The sequence below is a fragment of the Struthio camelus genome, chromosome 3 (assembly GCF_040807025.1).
Source record: "Struthio camelus isolate bStrCam1 chromosome 3, bStrCam1.hap1, whole genome shotgun sequence".
NCBI lineage: Eukaryota > Metazoa > Chordata > Aves > Struthioniformes > Struthionidae > Struthio > Struthio camelus.
Window position 1 is genome coordinate 89042325 of NC_090944.1, and position 18662 is coordinate 89060986.

At 39.0% G+C, this 18662-nt stretch overlaps 1 protein-coding gene across 1 annotated transcript; it reads left to right on the forward strand.

The window, feature by feature from the left end:
- The first annotated feature begins 1106 nt into the window (after positions 1 to 1106).
- GNG4 (G protein subunit gamma 4) lies at positions 1107 to 18344 on the forward strand. The gene is made up of 3 exons (XM_068938965.1): positions 1107 to 1283; positions 7099 to 7204; positions 17583 to 18344. Exons 2-3 carry the CDS (start codon positions 7109 to 7111, stop codon positions 17709 to 17711), a joined length of 225 nt encoding a protein of 74 aa, XP_068795066.1. The 5' UTR covers positions 1107 to 1283; positions 7099 to 7108; the 3' UTR covers positions 17712 to 18344.
- The last annotated feature ends 318 nt before the right edge of the window (positions 18345 to 18662 follow it).

Below are 18662 nucleotides of genomic sequence, written 5' to 3' on the forward strand. Positions count from 1 at the left end.
CATCTTTAAAAACAGGACTCTTCCCTGTTCTCTCTAGTATAGAAAGTGAAAGGACCTAGAAACGGTCAAGGTCTATTATAACAGGAGAGAAAGTGGGGAAACTGGGAGAAGGGAAGGGGGTAACAAATGTCTAAACATCTGTATGTCCCTACAGATGGAATAACAGCCTTTTAGGGGCTACAACATAAATGAGATTGCTATAATGGTACTCCTGCCAACATGTGAATTATTAGGGCAGACTAATTTTCAGCTAAACATGTTAATTGGCACTTTAGCTGTCACTGACCTTTCTCCTTGACTCTCAATTTGTAATGGAAAAAGTACGTGCAAAATCAATATATTAAAGCTGAATCGATTTATTCTGGCATATTAGCACTAACAGGAGTGCGTCTTAATGGTTCTAGTATCTTTTTTTCCCCCCAGTGGCCTTTCTTAAATTCAGTTTTTCTATTCAGTGTGAGGGAAGACTGTCTGAGCTCTTACCCAAAAAGGGAAGTGCCTGTGTGATGCAAGACTTGACTTTGTTTTAGAAACATGCTAGAATAATCATCAAAGTAGTTTATCTCATCCCGGCTTCATCCTTAGGTAGTAAAAAGACACATGTAGGTGCATAATTAGCATCACCAGGTTAACTGATACACAGATGTTGCTGCCTGTGACTGTAGGACAGGACTGTACCAGCTGCAGAATCGTGCCCAGGCCTCAAGTGCTGCAGCATGCTACAGTGGTTTCATTCACAGCCCTGGAACCAGTACCTTGCTGTGGTATGGAAGTGGGGTACCTGTAATCGATGCCCTCGGAAACAACGCTCACGTATCTCTGCTCACACCTTTTGGCTTTAAGCGGGTGAAATGGCCTTCTTCGCGAGTGGAGGGTGGTTCCTGTGGGCCCTGAGCCCCGTTTACATGCCTTCAAAGGCGGCTGAAGCCAAAGCAGCGCCCCTTTCCTCTCCCCTTCCTTTCTCGGCCGGCGGGAGCCCGGCGGGCTCCCTCTGCGCTCTCCGCCCGAGCAGCGCGAGCCCAACGGCTCCGCCGCAGGGTAACGGCCGCGCCGGCCGCGTGAGGTGACGCGGGGCGGGCGCGTGCGCCTTTCCCGGCGGGGAGGGGCGGGTGCGGCCGCCCGCGCGGCGAGAGGCGCGAGGAGCGGCGCTCGAGGGCAACGGCTCCGGGGGGCCGCCGCGCCCCGCCCCACTCCCGGCAGCGCCCGCCGCGCCATGTGCCGCTGCCGCCGCTGGCTGCCGAGCCGGGGTGTGAGCAGCCTCCCCTCCCGCGGCCCCTCGCACGGTGAGTGCCGCGGCGGGGAGCCGGCAGCCGGCACGCCGCCGCCGCGCTGCGGGGGCGGGGGGGGGGGGAAGGCAGGAGGAGCTGTCGGCGAGGCGGGGTGACGGCGGTCAGACCCGGTCGGGGCGCGGGCTGCGTACCGCGGCGGGAGGGGTAGGGCGCGCTAAGCGAAGGCCGCCCCGCTCGGTGCTGCGCGCGCCCGCCCGCCCGCCGTTAAACGGTTTTCCTGGAGCCGCCCGAGGTGCGCGCGAGGACGGGGATTGGGGGGGGGCTCGCGCCGGCCCTGCGGGTTGGTGCGGCCCTCCTTAGCCCCAGCGGGAGGGCTGACGCGAAGCAGCGGCGCTTCCGCGGGCGGCTTTCTTCGTCGTGGTGGTGGTTGTTATTTTAGCGGCTTGGGGGGACAGGCGAAAGGCGGTGGCGGGGCGAGAGCGGGCGGCTGGGCTTCTGCCCGTGTCCGTCCGTCTGTCCTGTAGCGCGGCCGGTGCCCGCCCGAGGGCGCGACCCGCAGCTCGGAGCGGCGGATGTGTTTTTTCGGAGTAGTATCTGACCGCGAGGTTTTCTTGTGTCGTGTGTTCTTAAATAAGGCCTTCTTCCGTAGCTACTGGTAGCTGCTATGTGGGGATTATTAATTTATCCCTGAAAGTCGAAGTTTTTGGGGGGAGGGGAGGGTGTTTTTGCTTAAGAAATAGCGACTTTAACCCTATTTATGAACTAATCTGGACACTAATCATGGGGCTCTGTCCGAAGTGCTTAATTCTTCTTTCTGTAGCTGGTTGCTGTTGGACCCAGGAGAGCGGCTTCCTTTCCTTCTGACTAGTTTGGGCTGATGGAGGCACAAATCTTACTGCCCAACTGCTGTTGGCAGTTATTATTAATGTGTGGTGCTGTAAACTGCTGCACAGTTTGCACAGCAAACCGATTAAGGTAGTGCAGTGAAACAGAAATAACAGAGCAACAACTTGAAAAGCGTTTCTGTCCCGTGGAAAATAAAGTGCTGAGCTTCTTGGAGGTGGTTTCTCGACTTTAATTCTATACATTGCAATTCAGTCCAGATAAATTTGAAAGAGGATTTAACTGGAATAATCAAATTTCTTCACGTATTTCTTTAAAAGTTCACAACTATCTTTTGAACTTAGCAACAGAAGAAAAATAGTAAGTTAGGTCCCCCCTTCCTGTCTCAGACCATCCGGATCTCTGATCTACTGGAGACTAAAGTCATCTGTGCACATAACTGGTATGCTGATGATAATGAATTACATAAAAATTGTCATTGTGAAATGCTGCATTAGTTCAGCCGTGTTTTTCTTAGATTTTTAAATGCTGACAAGCAAGATGATGTTTTCTGATAAAAGGTTTGGCCATAGGGAAGAAGAGAGTCTGGAGCTTGTCAGTTAGACTGGGTATATTTACTGTTTAAAAACTACGTTGGGGGAAAAAAATGAGCTGCTGAAGTTTGTCTGTTTGCAATTACACGATCAGCTTCAAAACTGCTAAATATTTAATGACATAAAAATTGAGATGTTTTAATTCTTAGTTCACTATAAAATGAAATAAAAAAGGGTATTTTACTGGCATATCCACGCACAAACTTCCTTTGTGGTGTAAGTTGAAAATAAGTAGTGAAAAAGGGTGCAATGGTAGTAGGGGAATGCCAGCTTCAAAACAGAACGTTGGAGATGTCCAACTGCAGGAGGTCTCATTTTTTTCCTTCTAGCATATAATTCAAAGCAAACACCTAATATTTTCCTGTCGGTGTTTCCATCATCCTGCTACAGTTGGGATCAGTGTGACTACAAGTGTGATCCTGAGAAATGTTCATATTTTTTATTCTGCAATTCTTCTATCGCAGTTATTTTTGAAGTCACCATCTCTGTGGAGTGAAAATGATGTTATTTCCTTATTGTGAAAAGCATTGTTTTGCCTTTAAGCTCAGTAATTTCTGTTGGTACTAATAGGCTTCTCTTTAACAGACACAGCACAAAACTGTAGTCATTTTCAGTTTTTTTTCATGCGCCATGGGCTAGAGAAAGCGAAGGGATTCCCTAGCCTCCTCTCCATTTACAGAGCTATATCAGATGGGGGAAATCTCAGAGTAAGATCTGGTGGGTGGCAGCACTGGTCGTGGGAGATATTGTTCCTATTGTTGTTCCTATCACATGCTCACCCTGCAGAAGAAGGAGAAATTGCATATCCTGTGGACAGTGATGCTATGCAGAGCTGGCACTCTTAGTGCAATGGTATTTTTTAAGTTCCTATTGCTTGGTAGCAACTATAGAACACCTATATTTTTTTTTCCTGAAACTCCTTTGTCATGCCAGTTTGCCGTCAAACAGCTGTCAGGCTGTAAATTCTGCTGTTTGTATTCCTGGTGTGTTTGCAAGTGGACAATGAAACGTGGGGATTTTTCTGCAATCTAGAATCTGATGTGCAAGTCCTTATTCAGGGCTTGTTCCCGCTAATGTCAATAGGACTCGTCATGTCACGAAGAGTTTGCGTGGTTGGGTTAACTTTTCTGTTCCACTGCATGGCTTGAAGAACTATAGATCTTGCAGGAAAAGCCTTCTGTGGAGACATGGATGCTGGGTTCTGTAGACTATCCTATAAAACTTAGTAATTTCAGTTCCATTGCTTTGGATTGCTAAAAGAAAATAGAAGGCAACAATTGGCTTTGGGGATTTTTAGATTTAATTCTACAGGATGCTCTTTTGGTGTGATGTTTTAAGATTATACTGGAAGCGGAAGGTGGAAAATCTGCAGTGCAGCTTTTCATCCTTATTCCCTGTAGAAATCTAGTTGATTCTAACAAAAATCAATCAGAAATCTGTGCTGTGTATATGATGAGAAAACGCCTGCACCAAAGAGCTTGAAAACTGTATTTTGCTTCCCTGCTACATGTTTTTTCAGACTTTCCTGCATTTTACAGCCAAGTATTTATAGAGCCTGGTAAATGTAGATTGTACCCCTTACCTATGCAAGGTCAGACTGTACCTGCAAGTATTTTTGCAACTTCCTGTGTTATCGGGCTGTACTTGGCCTTTGAAGTGCTAGTGGGTATAACTTAATCTATTCTAAAAACAAATAAAGAACAAATAAAGTTGTTCTTCACAAGCACTTTTATGAGCCCTGGAGATTATAGCCTTTGGCATGGATGAGTTAACAGCATCTAGAAAAAAGAAGGAAGCTCATATGAGATAAAAACAAAAATGTGGACTTCAACTGGATGGAAGAATGTCGTTATGGAGCTCTCAGGGGCAATGCTTTAGAAAACAAGCGACAAACATGGTTTGCCAGCCAGCAGAAACTACTTTGGCTGAAAAAAGCCACATAGTTGATGTCACTCTTCTTTATTAACGTGATCAGTATTCCCCTTAAAGAAAGGAGTCGAAGAGACCTAGATTAATATCCTCAACACACAGCATAAACAATGAGCTTCTGTATAATCTGGCCTGTAACACTAACATGTAGACTGCATATAGTCTCATCAGTAACATAGTTACTGTAACTAAGGGGATTATCGGAACCCACGTACATATGTATTGATCTAACTTAATAATGGGCTGCTGGAAAATCCAAGCAGGAGTTAATGTAGTGAACCCAGCTCAGTAACTTCTGATGCAAGGCTTGATAGGTTATTTAAAAGATGGGGGAAAAGTTACTCCTTTTGAGGATCCTCTAGATTATCTCCAAATATGATAAATACTATGCCATCCTGGGAGTCTAAAGGCCTAAAGAATACTTGACTATTTAGAAGTATCTCTCTTAGGAGAGAAGGTCAGAGTCGTTTTTCAGGCTACAGACTGAAATGAAACACGGAGAGAGAGATCCCGCAACGGTGTGTTTGAAGATGAGGTCTTCCTCAGATTCTAGGCGATGATCATTTGGGAAAGGATGCGTAATAGACTGGCTGATTAAAATTTCTTTTCCTTCCAGTGCTTTATTTCTAAATAACAATGTTATTTAATTAAAGAACATTAAGGATAAGAACATTAAAGAGTATTGTAGATCCTAAGGAGAACAGAACCAGGTCTGAACCAAAGCTATAAATGCTAAGAGGACCAGTTCATCATATTGTAGCCCATAGTTTGGCTTGAAAGTGGGAGCAATTCTCATTGTCAACGTCACTTAACATATGATAGGGCGTTACCTGATACGCAAATATATACTGCAATTTGCAAAGAATGAAAGACATTAGAGGTGCATTTTGCTTGGTAAGTGAAATGTGAAACAGGAGACATCTGCCCTGTAAAGTTCTTAAGCCAGAACAGTCTATATGAAAAAAGAGATTAGATACTTAAATGCATAATGAGCACTTCCAGAAACACAGCAGTTAAATATTTAAGTGTATGTAAAGGCCAGGGTAGGAGCGGGGTTTGGAACAGAATAAATCTTTATACCTCAAGGTATAAACAAACCTCTTACTAGGGATAAACGGAAATTTTCTCTGGTGGCCAAAATAGCTATTCTAGAACTCTTTATGAACTCTCTTATTCTGATTGTTTTCTGATGTTATGAAACAGTTTACCAGAGTAGTTGCATTTTTTTTTCCTTTTTCTTTTTTTTTTCATTTGCTGCTTCAGAACATAGGTAAGGATGTACTGTGTTTGTGGCTTTGCTTAGGAAATATGGTTTGGATTTTTGAAAGCATTTTTATGCCTAAGAGCCTTTTCAGTATTCCATTGTGTTCTTAACTGAATCTCTTATTCAATAGACACTTAACAACTAGCTGGATGTACTAGAAAGTGTTGTTCTCTCCAACTGTGATCCAGCCAGTGACTGCTGAAATTGTCTGGTATAACGTTTATAACCCTCACTGTCTGAGCAATTGAATTTCCAGAAAAGCTAGGGAGAACTGGAATAATCTGCGCCGTTCATGGAGTGTTGGTTGCTTAATTCAGTTAATTTAAATGAATTATACAAAATTAAATTTCTAATTTGCCTCTGGACCGGAGCTGTGGCAAATGTAGAAGTAGCGCATTTATCTTTGATTTTTTGGCTCTGTGGTCATTTGTAGTCCATGCGTGGAGATAACAAAATGTAAGTCATTCATACTTGTGGAGTTATAATTTTTTAAGCACAAGTAAATATGTTTGTTCTTATTTTCACATGGGAATCAAGACTTAAAAACTAGGGGTCTGGGCTAAAGAAGAAGTCCAGAGATAAGCTAGAATTCAGAACTCTGATCTTGTGGATGGCTAGTATCCTTCCTGCTTGTCCATTGCAAGTCAAAACAAATCTGAATGTTGGTTGGAGGCTGATTGGTTGGCTAGGATTTTTTTTGGAATTGTGCATTAAATTTTATGTAAAGCCAACTCCTCCACACGTGTTTAATTCTGTACCTTGTGATGAATGTGAGCTAGAAGAATGTAAACAAAGGCCAAAAGAAAAAAAGCTAGCGTGTTCTAATATGATTTTAGTTGGTTAAAGGGCACTTAAGGGAGAAACTTGTGTTCCATTCGACTAGTTAACACAGATGTAGAACACACGTTCTTTGTATTGGCAAATATTAAAACTCTCGTTTTGTTTTCATACAGCTGCTATAATGTAAATCAGTATTTACCCTACCCAGACTTATACAAGTACTGAAATGTTATTTTGTTTCTTCAGAATAGCGTTGAGTACGAATCACCATTGTATTTGTATTCTGCCATCCCATTTTACAGCACAGATTACGTATCTTAAAAAGGAGAAGGAACAGCTATCTTTGCATTGTCTCTGAACATCTGTGTTTTGCGAGATCAAAGCAGTTCCAAAGTTATTCCTTTGTGCTTTATTTGCTCTGGGTTATACTTTTCAATTGTTTCAACTTTGACTCTTCTAGGGAAAACAGAATGAAGGAGCTAATGTCCAACAGTACAACCAATATATCTCAAGCAAGGAAAGCTGTGGAGCAATTAAAAATGGAAGCATACATGGATAGGATGAAGGTAAACTTAGACTTATTGTTGATGTTTTGAATTCACTCACTACTTTGTAGTACAGGTTCCCTTAAACACTGAAGAAAGACTTTATCCGCTGAAATCAAAATTTTGTGTTGAGATATACATTCAGCTACTATGAATCAGTTATTTACTAGCTGCTTGGTTCTAGTGAAGCAATTTTCAAAGACTGGCTTCTAGTCTGTTTTTATGTGACGTCTGCTGCAGCAGCATTTTGTGAAATTCATTAAAATCAGCAGACTGGTGCACAGCTGCTCTTCTTTTTCACCTGCACCTGAGTATAAGTGCTGCTCAGGTTTCTTGGTGCTAGGGTAAGCGTCTCTTTAGAAACTTGAATAAGTCTTTATAAGACATTGTAATGCTTTTGAATAATGATGAGACAAGCTGAATTAATTTGATTTGTTTTGTTTTAGCACAGATGTCATTGCACTAAATAGTGTAGTATGATTGCAATGTTCAATTCTGATTTCTTCACACTGGATAGCCTGTTATACGTGGAGATTGGATTTTATCACGCCTCTAAATGTATGTGGATTAAACATTTTAGTTAACGGCATTATTATACAAAAGTTCTTTTTAACTAAAAAAAGACCATAGAATCATTCTTCCCCATCAGTCTGTCTTCCATTAGGATAAGATTTTGTGATTAAATCAGGCACCTAAAAACTAATAATGCCTTGGAAAGTTTTAAAAAAAGCAATGCTCATCTCTCTCTCTCTCTCTTTTGCCCTGAAATTTGGGGTTAATTATTTGGATGAAAAATACAGCCTTTGGCAAGTAAGAAGAGCTTAGAGATGGAAAAGACTACAAAAAGGAATGCATTTCTATAATCAGTTTTTATGCAAAGTTGATGAGGATTTCCAGCATTCCTTTTTGTGTAGTGCTAATACCAGTATTTGTACTGAAAGTTAATTTTGAGCTGTAACTTTTAAAAAGTATAGGAAGCACTTGAACAGATATTTTTATAACTCTCTTGACAAATAAATGCATTGCTTTACAATTATTACACAGCATTGTTTGGACAGTCTAAAGATAGTTGCACGTAGTTTATTTTTAGTAATATTGATATCCTTTAAAATGGAATTAAATCACTTAGAAAACCCGAGATACAGGTATCTTTGTCCAGAGGCTTTAATGCCAATATTTAATTCTGATCTTCAATTCCTAATATTGTGTGGTTATCGTAGAATATAAAAGCAAGAATCATATGTTGCCAGCCTAAACAGTTATTTTATTATTTATTAACAGTATTGTATTATACTAGTGTGTAGTATGCCTTTTCAAGTGCTAAAAAAGAAAATCCAATAGCTCAAGAAAGGTTTGTGAGACCCCTGAAGTAGTATTTGTAATTCTTGAGTTATTATAGTGGCTGGTATAGCTTCTGCAGCGTTTAGATGATTCTCAGCATTCATTTGCAGCTGTGGGGGAGAAGGGAAGAACAGCACCGCACAGGCTCTTAGCAGCACTAAAAGCACTGGGGTCGTACTTGACAACTCTGTCCAGTCAGAACTTGCAGTGGGATCTCGGAAAAGTTCTTTTATGGTTACCATTTCAGTCTCTGTGGTGATGACAAGCAAATTCTGCTTTTGCTAAGGTTTTAGGGGATTATAGGAATTTTTATCTGTAGTACTGGAACTGGAGTGAAAAGCTTGCTTATAGCATGTAAGATACAAAGCAAGAACGTGTCTGCTCTTCAGTACGGAGTGCAGTACAGAAATCCCTGTATATGTGAAGATCTCATTTAAGGTTGTTCGCAAGCTGAGGTTCAACACTGTGTAGTTTTACAGCGGGATGCCTTTATTTAAGGACCTGATAAAAGTGTGCAGCAGTGCGGTTTGACGCAGATGAAGGCTCAGCTAACCCCAGAGCTTTACAGCAGATTTATTGCAGGAGTAAACAGGAAGAGAAAAGCTGTTCATGAGTTCTTGTTTCAAATAAACTTTGTGATTACATCACTTGCAGGTTGAGGTGAAACTTCATTTGGTAGGCATTAACGTTTTAATACTAAAAATGCTAAACTAGCCCATAAGTACGTGGTCATTGTTATCATCATATAATCAATGCTGATGCTAAAATTATGAAAATTTTAAATACAGCTTACTAATGACAATATTCTTTTTTTAAATACAGTTATTTAGAGATTAGTTTATTTAAAGCTTTATAATCTCTTGGGATGTGACTATACTTCCTGAAATCAATCTATCAAATGTAGTTTACCATTTTTAACAAATTCAGTAACATAGTTTAAAAAAAATTATGCTTTAAATTGCTCATGTAGTCTTAATTCAGTCTGTTTGTCTGTCCTTCCTGTGAGCTGAAATCCTGGATGTAGTCAATATGGGAGGAATGGTATATAATTACAATTTTAAAACAGTATCAGATCATAAACTCGCTGATAAGAAAGACGATATTTTTCCATTCAGGAATATTAGTAATTCACATGAATAGTCACTCTTGCTTGTATGAAAATATAAATTTTAGTTCCTCCTTTTTGCCTCAGGTTTGAGCAATGTCTTATAAAGTTAATAGAATTTGCGTAACTATGATTTCTTTCCTGCATCTTGTTTAGTATCTTGACAAATTCATCATGTGACAGATGCGTGTTCATAGGGGCAGTTATTTCTATTTCCTTAACTATCGGCCTGCCTTTTTATAGTGTAACACTGCAGGTTAGTTTTCGGTTGGATTAGTCCCCTGATGTATTCATCTCACCAGAGCCCAGAACTCTTTTGGCAGCAATACAAAATGCCTCCTTAAGTGTGCTTTCTCCTGGTATCCCATCTGCTTCTCACACTATGTGGACTTTTATATTTTGCCTAACTGTGTACTGGTTTCTAACACTCCGTTCTAGACTGATCTTGCTTCAGGTGGTACTTGTGGTATGCCACATACACACAACCATATGCAAGTACTTTTTCTGATCAAAACGTCAACACCATTAGCAAGACTTTATAGATAGTCTAACTAATCTAGTCCAGGACATATCTAAGTTGTCTGTATTCTGCCTTTCTTTCCATGAGGGGCTTAGCCCAGCTTCCAATGATTTCAGTACGGTAACAGTTACTGGTGCTGAACCAGTGCTGCATAATGGGGTCAGCACAAAGTCTCCTAACTTGCAGACTGCCTTGTACGTGTGTATGTTGTACATTTATTCAAGGTTTGAGTGTAGTTGCCTTTGATTAATCTGCCAACAAAGTTGAGGATTGCAGGATAACAAGTTGACTTCCCTCGCACCCTTAGGGAGGGGCAATGCAGACAAAACTCGGACACTGATATACCTTAGTTAGGTGTCCCTTTGCCCGAATCATGCCATTTGCAGCTCACGTGTACATCAGGCACTAACTGTTTTCGTGTGTCTAAGTTTCAGTGGACCAAGGAGACTTTTCCTGAAATGCTGCTACTTCAGTACACCTAAGAGCAGAAAACTCAGCTTGAAGATAGCCATTAACTGCAGAGGCTTTGGCACAGAGACTCTTCCCTCCTCCATGTCACCCAGTCCTGTGATCACAGCCTCAGTCAAACCTGGGCTTCCTCAGCAGTTCCATTTCTCAGTGATAACCCAGTCTTTTGGATTAAACCGTGTACCACATTCCTGTGGATTTAACTGCTTAATATTTTTCCTTGAACCAGCTGTGAAGCACCTACCTTGGCCTCATGGGATTGCAGTGAGAGCTGTATACAGCAGTGCTTTCTTTACTGCACTTTGCAGCAGCTCCCCAAAGGATAGGAAGAGATAAGAGTCTATTGGAAAAGCCTTGAATAAATGATGGCTTTGTGCACAATAGGAAAGTGGGAGGTTAAGGATGAGCAGAAGTATGGAGCTGGTGTTCCCATCCCGTCATCAAAGCAGATATCCCTGATTGCCCATTTTAGAGTTCTACATGTATTCTATTGTTTTCAGTTTAGAAACATGGTAGTAGATCCCCCAATTTCTAAATTTTCAGCTTGCATGGTGACAATTACAAAAACAAACTCTTTGCTTTTGGTTTATTTTCTTAACACTTGGAGTACATTCAAGGTCAGACTTTTTTCTGTACCAAGCCACTAAACTACCTTTTTAAATAAATGAAAACTATTGATTTTCATGAAATACAATTGCTATGGGAAGTAGTGCTCTTAAAATTGAAGAAAAGAGTTGCACCAAGAGCATACATTGGTAACAGTGAAGTGGGAAGCAGAATGGGATAGTTTAGTAGAGTTGTGCAATAATTTGGTGCTCGGGGGTAGAATCAGAGCTGTAAAGGTAACATGGAAGAGAACTCTTTCTTTTTTTTCCAGCCATATGCATGATAATCAACCTTGCTGCTTAATTATTCCTTAATAATTAATTCTGAAGTATTAAATTCCTGTGCAGACTGGATTTGGGATCTTGTCTTTGAATTTGTGCATCACCGAAGGAAACACTAAAAAGTGAGAAAAGGAGTAACATAGTTCGTAGGCATTCCGCACAACTTCTTTGCTTAATTGGTTAGCTTCCCAAAAAGAGTTGTGGGCATCTTCAAAAATAATGCATACATATGTTGTATAGCACACTGTACTGTTTTTTAGTTGTCTTTTGCAGGTACTTCAGACGTCCTTAACTATGGGCCCGCCTTTTTATAGTGTAACACTACAGGTTAGTTTTCAATTGGGTTAGTCCCCTGACCCAGGTCATCCTGCAGCTGCATGAACAATGGAACTGGCAAGAAGGAAACGGTGTGAATGAGTGGCAGAGGAAAAGGTCGGAAAAATATGGCCCAATTTGTTGTAACTTTAAATGTTCAGTGCTTGGTTGATTGTCTTAAAATTGCTTTTATATAATAAAATCGTACCTTTCAAGTACCAAAACATTAGGTCACTTATGTGGGCAGCTTCATTTGTTGGATTTGTAATGTTCTTAATTACATATGTAAAAAATACATTTTTTTGCAGTTAATTTAATTTTAAAAAGCACAGTTATTAGCAGGTGTGGCAGATCTAGAAACCGGATAGATAGCTTAAAGTGCAATTATTTCACCTTTCAAGACTGCTGGGGACAAAACAAAAGCACCAAAAAAATCTACTCTATTTCAGTATTTTAAGGGTTCCTATACTGATATAGACTAAGTAGGATTTGCAGAAGGTTCATACTTTGCTTTTCAGAATTTCTCTGAACAAGTGTATGAGGGATTATGAGGCGGGGTTGGTTTGGGTTTTATTCCTTCCGGAACTGCTTTTGCTTTTAATCTTGGAAATAGTAAGTGCTTATTTCAGTCTAGTCAGGTTTTACTGAGAGACTTTCCAATGGTTTCAACAGCGCATTTTGAGTTCTTGCAACGTAAGTGTAAAGGTAGAGAAATTAACTCATTTTCCTTTTTTTTTTCCCTGTCTTGCAGCTGCTTGAACTAATTAGATATTTAACAAAACAATACTTTCAATATAATTTCATTAAACATGAAGGTGCGCTTAATTACAATTTTGTAGTTGTAAATATGTTTGTAGTTGCCCATTCCCCACTGTGTTTTGGATTGTTCAACTGATTTAAAAAGCAAGTCCTATAACCATTCAGAGCAGCGAGCAATGCAATGTTCTGAGCTTCCACAAAGAAAATTCACTGTTGAGGTGTGAAGGAAACAGGACAACTTCAGAAGACGGGAGGAAAGGATGGAAGTATTGGTATAGTCATTGGTAGTTGGAATGAATATTCCTGCTAAGTTTTTTTTTTTGTGAGCTGTAAGAATCCCAGAGGGATCATAATCTGACTAGAATTATAATGCAGAAGTAAGTAGAAATGGGGAGGAGCAGATTCCACACGAGAAGACATCAAACAAAATCAAACAGTGGCCTCTTGACTAGTAGAATAATATATCTTCCAGAGATATTAGCAGTAAAATTGAGAAAGCAGAGATAGTGTTGGTGCTTCATCACAATTGTCCCAAGGATAAAGCACTGTTTAATCTTCTCCTCACAAGCAGAAAGGAGAGAAGGAGTGTTCTGACATTAAAGATCCATGGTGTATCAGCTATTATTCTTTTTTTCTTATGCAGGTAGAAAATATTCCTAACTGGCTCTGAATAGTGATAAGAGATAAGCAGTGGGACTGCTGATAAATATGTGTGAATCTCTTCATTTCAGATGTAAAGGATAAGCAGAGTGGGTTTCACAGCAAGGATAGCAATTAGTCACAATCCATGACAAGACAGATGATGTAGTAATTGCAGCATTTTCCCTTGTCATTGAAGCTTATAATTATTAGTGCAGCTAACAGGATAATGTTCTAACTTTGGCTGTTTTTATCACCTCTGTTACTCTGAAATGTAATGGTAAAATTCCACAGTCCTCCTGAGCCTAATTCTTTAAAGCATCAGGGATGGCTTTTTTTTTTTTTTCCTAATAATTTGACAGCCAAATGTATTTTTACACTACATAGAATAAAAATTATGGTATAAAATGTGAGATTGGCTTGATACGTATGAATTCCAGCTCTTCTATCTATGCATTTTAAAATATAAAATTATGGAATGGTAATTTTCTCTTAATGTTCATCAATCAAACGAGTCTGATTTTTTTAGCCACTTATGCAGTATATATAAATTACTCTGAATCGGTACGTCAAGCTGTATTGCATAGGAGAGCTGAAATGATAAGTGTATGTTAGTTTAATTTGAATATTCAAATTACACAATTTTATTTTAATTCTTGGTAAAAGCCATTCTGAAACTGTCTGGCAACATTCATCTACAAAAAAAGCTACAGGTGAGTACAAGCTATGATAGACTGATCTTCATTTAACTTCTTCCGTGATACAAATAGGATGATTAGGATGTAATTTTATATAATAACAAATCACATTCTTGGCCATTATGCAAGCCCTGCATGCTGACATATGTTAAAAGAGCTGTCTCTGCTATAGTCTTCCACCTCTGTAGTTTTGAATAATACCGAGTAGGAAACATGCTGAAGGCAACATTATATTTTGCTCTTTTTTGGCCAGAGTTCTGACTTTAGTTCCCATGGTTGTGAGAAATGTTTTCATTGCTGCTGGAGTGTCATCAGCTAACTCTGGAGTAAGTGGTCATTATTCCCCTGCCTCAACCATGAACTACTTCAGTTGGAGTGAAGAAATGGCCGTAACTGAGTTTTATAACCACTGTAATCCCGGTGTAGGAGGATTTCTTCTCCCCAGTCCCCTCCCCGCTTTTTTAAGCGTGGAAATACGTGACCTAATAGAGGTTAGGAGGTACAGAATTCAGTTTGTGAATTTGTGTATATTGAAAACATTGTTTCAATATACAAACATTGTGAATGTTTGTATACTGAAATGTATGTTCCTCAGTTCCTTGTTGCAGGTTTGTTTTCCTCTAAACCATATTGTATTTTGTCTAAGAGCAAACTCATTTGTTTGTGCTGTTTAAACACTGCAATGTTGAAGAATCTGCTTGCTCTGCTTTGTGATGTTTCACATTCCTACCAGTGTTTCAGAGGACAAGTTACACATGAATATTTATATTGTGCTTTTTACCAGTGATAAACCTTTTAAATTCTTACATGATATGAAAGCACAGTAAAATGTAAAGAAACCATTTAAAAATGGTATTACTGGCGTTTTCCCTTTTAAGAGTTATGGTTGAAACTGTACTTCTCTTCCATCCAACAAAAAGGAATGTACTTGGGCTGATACTGGTTATCTATATGCCGAACGAGCTACACAGCTACAGGAAGATCAGTCTTGAAGTCCAGCATTGGTTCTCTGCTCTTACAGGATCAGTCTTCTTAAAAAGATTATTGGTTTCTTGAACAGAGTAACTTATTCAGCAGCTTGATAGTTGAAGATGAACGTGCCAGGCATCTTTAATAACCTCTGTTTATGGGGCCCAGAAAATTAGAGTAGCTCTCTGGTAGATTTTAAAGCAGTGAAGTTTATTGTGACATAGCACTGAAAATGTCGCTGAGCTTTTTTTGGCCACCTCTGGGTCTGAGTTTGACTTGCTCAGTTTGAATGAGAGTTCAGAACCAGCTAATAAATTGGAGCATAGCATTGTCTTTTGAGAGATACGGCTGAGCTTGAAGGACGACAGAAAAGTGAAAATGTGTATGTTAAATAATTATGGGTATAATTGGGATTGTCATTACTTGAAAATGCTTCTCCAAAAGGCTGTTGTGTACATTCCTCCTAAAGCTATCGGGAACGTGTTAACCTCCTCTTCAGTGAATGTATTCTATGTTAGTTTATACTTTACTGAGACACAGTGTAGGTCATTAGCAAAGAGAAGTATTTTTGCTGTCTTTTGATCTTTCTTGAGCTTGATAATAATTTTGTACACTGTCTACATTGTGCCTCTGGTTGGAGAATTCAAAATTATAAAATTCACTAGTAAATTTAAATGAAAATTATGAATGTGATAGCAATCTCAAGTTTCTAAATTTGACCATTACAGTTCTACCTCTCTGGCTCTAGACTGTGCCATCACACCGTAAATTCCATCCTTTTGTCATTGCTTAGCAAGTATATAATTGAAGAATCTTTGGAAATAGTTAAAATCCTTTCTTTACACTTGAAGTCAGTCTCTATGGCTCTTTTTTGTTTGAGCTGCTTCTCTTTTAGGATGCACTGGTCCTTCTGACTATCTCTGGCTGCTGATTTTCTCAGTCTAGTGCTCAAGTCTTCTGCTTTGTATTGGCCCAGCAATCCATTGTTCACATGTAATGTCTCTGCCTGCCCTCTTGTCTCACCCTTTAATTCAAAGTCAAGCTAATTTTAAGTAATCTACATATCCTTGCTTCCTCAACTATCCTAGTTTCTACTGGGATGCCAACCATAAGTATTTTGTGATTTTATGAATTCTAGCAGGGCATATTTTAATGGCTATTTCAGATATAGGAAGTCAGTTCTTTCCTTCTGGAAATGGATTGAAATTTCGTATAAATGCTGATCCAACACCGACTGACTGCATATGTCTAATCTGAAGCCTACTACAAAATGGACTTCTGCCAAAGCAAGCTAGGTATAAGGAAGCTACATAAGAGTGATGACACACCTGCTAGAAAATACCAGAAATCAGATTTATTTTTCCTCTTTACTGTAGTGAAATTCTAGTTGTGCAAGCACGCTGACCTCAGTGTTTGACTAAGGAGATGCTGACATGGTGTTCGGAGGAACACATTCTTTTATAACGACTCCCATCTCAGTCTCTACCATGATACTGAAAACGCAATAATTAAACAAAGTAAAGAGATTCAGATTGCTGTAAAAATTGTCTTGCTAACTGAGCATAACAAAAATCTTTTGTATATGAATTCTAAGTTCTTGAAAAACTTACAAGAGTCCCAGTGAGCCTAATGTCACCGATATTTTTATGGCACAAAGCTGCAAAGGCTACAAGATTTCAGCTACAGCTGAAATGTTTTCATTTTTAATTTCATGCAAAATATCTTGGCTGCCAACACACTGATCTTGTGCATTGGCAGACTGTGACTATATCTTGATAAGAATTATATTGAATTTGGTCCCATGAAACAAAAAACATTCTGTGATGAAATGCTCCACAAATTGGATAAAACATATATAATAGCATTCACAGACTTACACAACAAGTTGCAGGTTTCTTTTAGGTTATATAGAAAAATTCTCAAACTTTACAGGAAGATTATCATGTTTTGTTATATTTCTGTAGGACTTCTCAGTAAACCTGAAGTAGGATCTGAATTTGGAAACTTTGGAAAATTGTTTATTTTAGAAGTACAAAAAACCTTAAGGTAATCACCAGGTTTAAATTAATGTGAGAAAGCATTACTTATAATAACTTACTAACAGAAAATATTAGACTGAATTCATTGAAAAGGGCAATATTTAGCTTAAATGGGAGCTATGACTGATAATGATCAAGTTTTTCTCCTGATTTGTTATTGCTTTTTAATTTCATGTTAATGTACCTAAAAAACAAATAACCTTTTTTTTTTTTTTTTTTTTTTTTGCATCCAGAGGAGGAGAGGGTAGAGAGGGTCTTTGTGTGAAAAACGTTAGAACTCTGTTTCTCCGATGACTGGGATTAAGAGCCGAGGCAGAAGTGTTTCTACAGAAACACATACTTCACTGTGAATACATATTGCTTCCTAACTGTTAGCATATGCATGTTTCCATCAGTGTATGCTCCTGACCTTGCTTCTGATCGAATAGGAACAGTTAACCAACAATCATATAAATCAATACAATTTCATGTCAGAACATTAGATAAAATGTATATAAGGAAGATTAGGCCTAGTGAAAGCAAACTTGGAGTTGTGGGCTCTAAACCGATCTATTCCTATCCTATGAAAGCTTCCACATCTTGTTATATGAAGAATATTTATGCAGTGCTGATTGGTTCAGAATTAAGTCTTACAATGGTTCTTTCTTCTCTTCTGTTAGGTATCCAAGGCTGCTGCTGATTTATTGGCCTACTGTGATGCTCATATTGGAGAAGATCCCCTTATTATTCCAGTGCCTGCATCTGAAAATCCCTTTAGGGAGAAGAAACTCTTTTGTACTATCCTTTGAGTCAGTTTTCAATTAAAATATGTCTTGTTAAAATTTGGTATCAGTGATGCATGCTTTTAGTTTTAGCATTTTTTCTTCAGTTATCAATAATTAACCCATAATTACAATATTTTAGAAGGTAGTATGTTTTATAGTAAAAAAAAATTGACTCCTAACAAATTGAAAGTAATCCTTATCTTTCAGACCATTGCACAAGTTTAAGTTGTTCAGAAAGATTCTTTTGGCCTTAATGAAAGTATGGAGTACAATATCAAATTGTAGATATCTTTGCCAGTCATAGATTTTTCTTCTGAGACCTAAATGAGTCATACAGACTCTGACGCTATTTTTAACATTCTCATTTTCTTTGGAAGGTGAATTTAATTTATTTGCTTCATTTGCCTTTACAAATTTATATCTAAAGAGTAATGTGACCTTTCCTCAAGTAGCACTATTTAGGAAAAAATGCCAGTGATTTACAATGTTTGTAATGATCAGCCCTATACAGTAAATGGTATTTATAAATATGTTTAGTGAATGCTATAATGAACTTGACTATAAAACCAATCTTAGTAAAGCAACATTGTAACTATAAGCAAAATAAAGGTATATAGTTACACACTAGGACTGCATCAATAAAGCTGTAGAAAAATATGTGGCTGCTTGTAATTTATTTTGAATGGTAATGATTCAAATTACTTTAGAAACTAAACTGAACTATAATATATTGGCTGTTCATGAGAGTCTCAGAGAAGGACTTAAACTCTGTCCTGATCAGTGTAGGGTGGAGGATTACATTTTCTAAGCAGCTCTATCTGTAGGCTTTTGCCCATGAGAGCAAGACGTTATGAGGATGGAAGCCAATGGTAAATGAACGTTGTTCTAGAATACACATGAAGTGATAGCACTGTGCCGCTGTCGACAACAACTACTAAGCTTGTATGTTTTGAAGCCTGAGAATTGTCCTGAGAT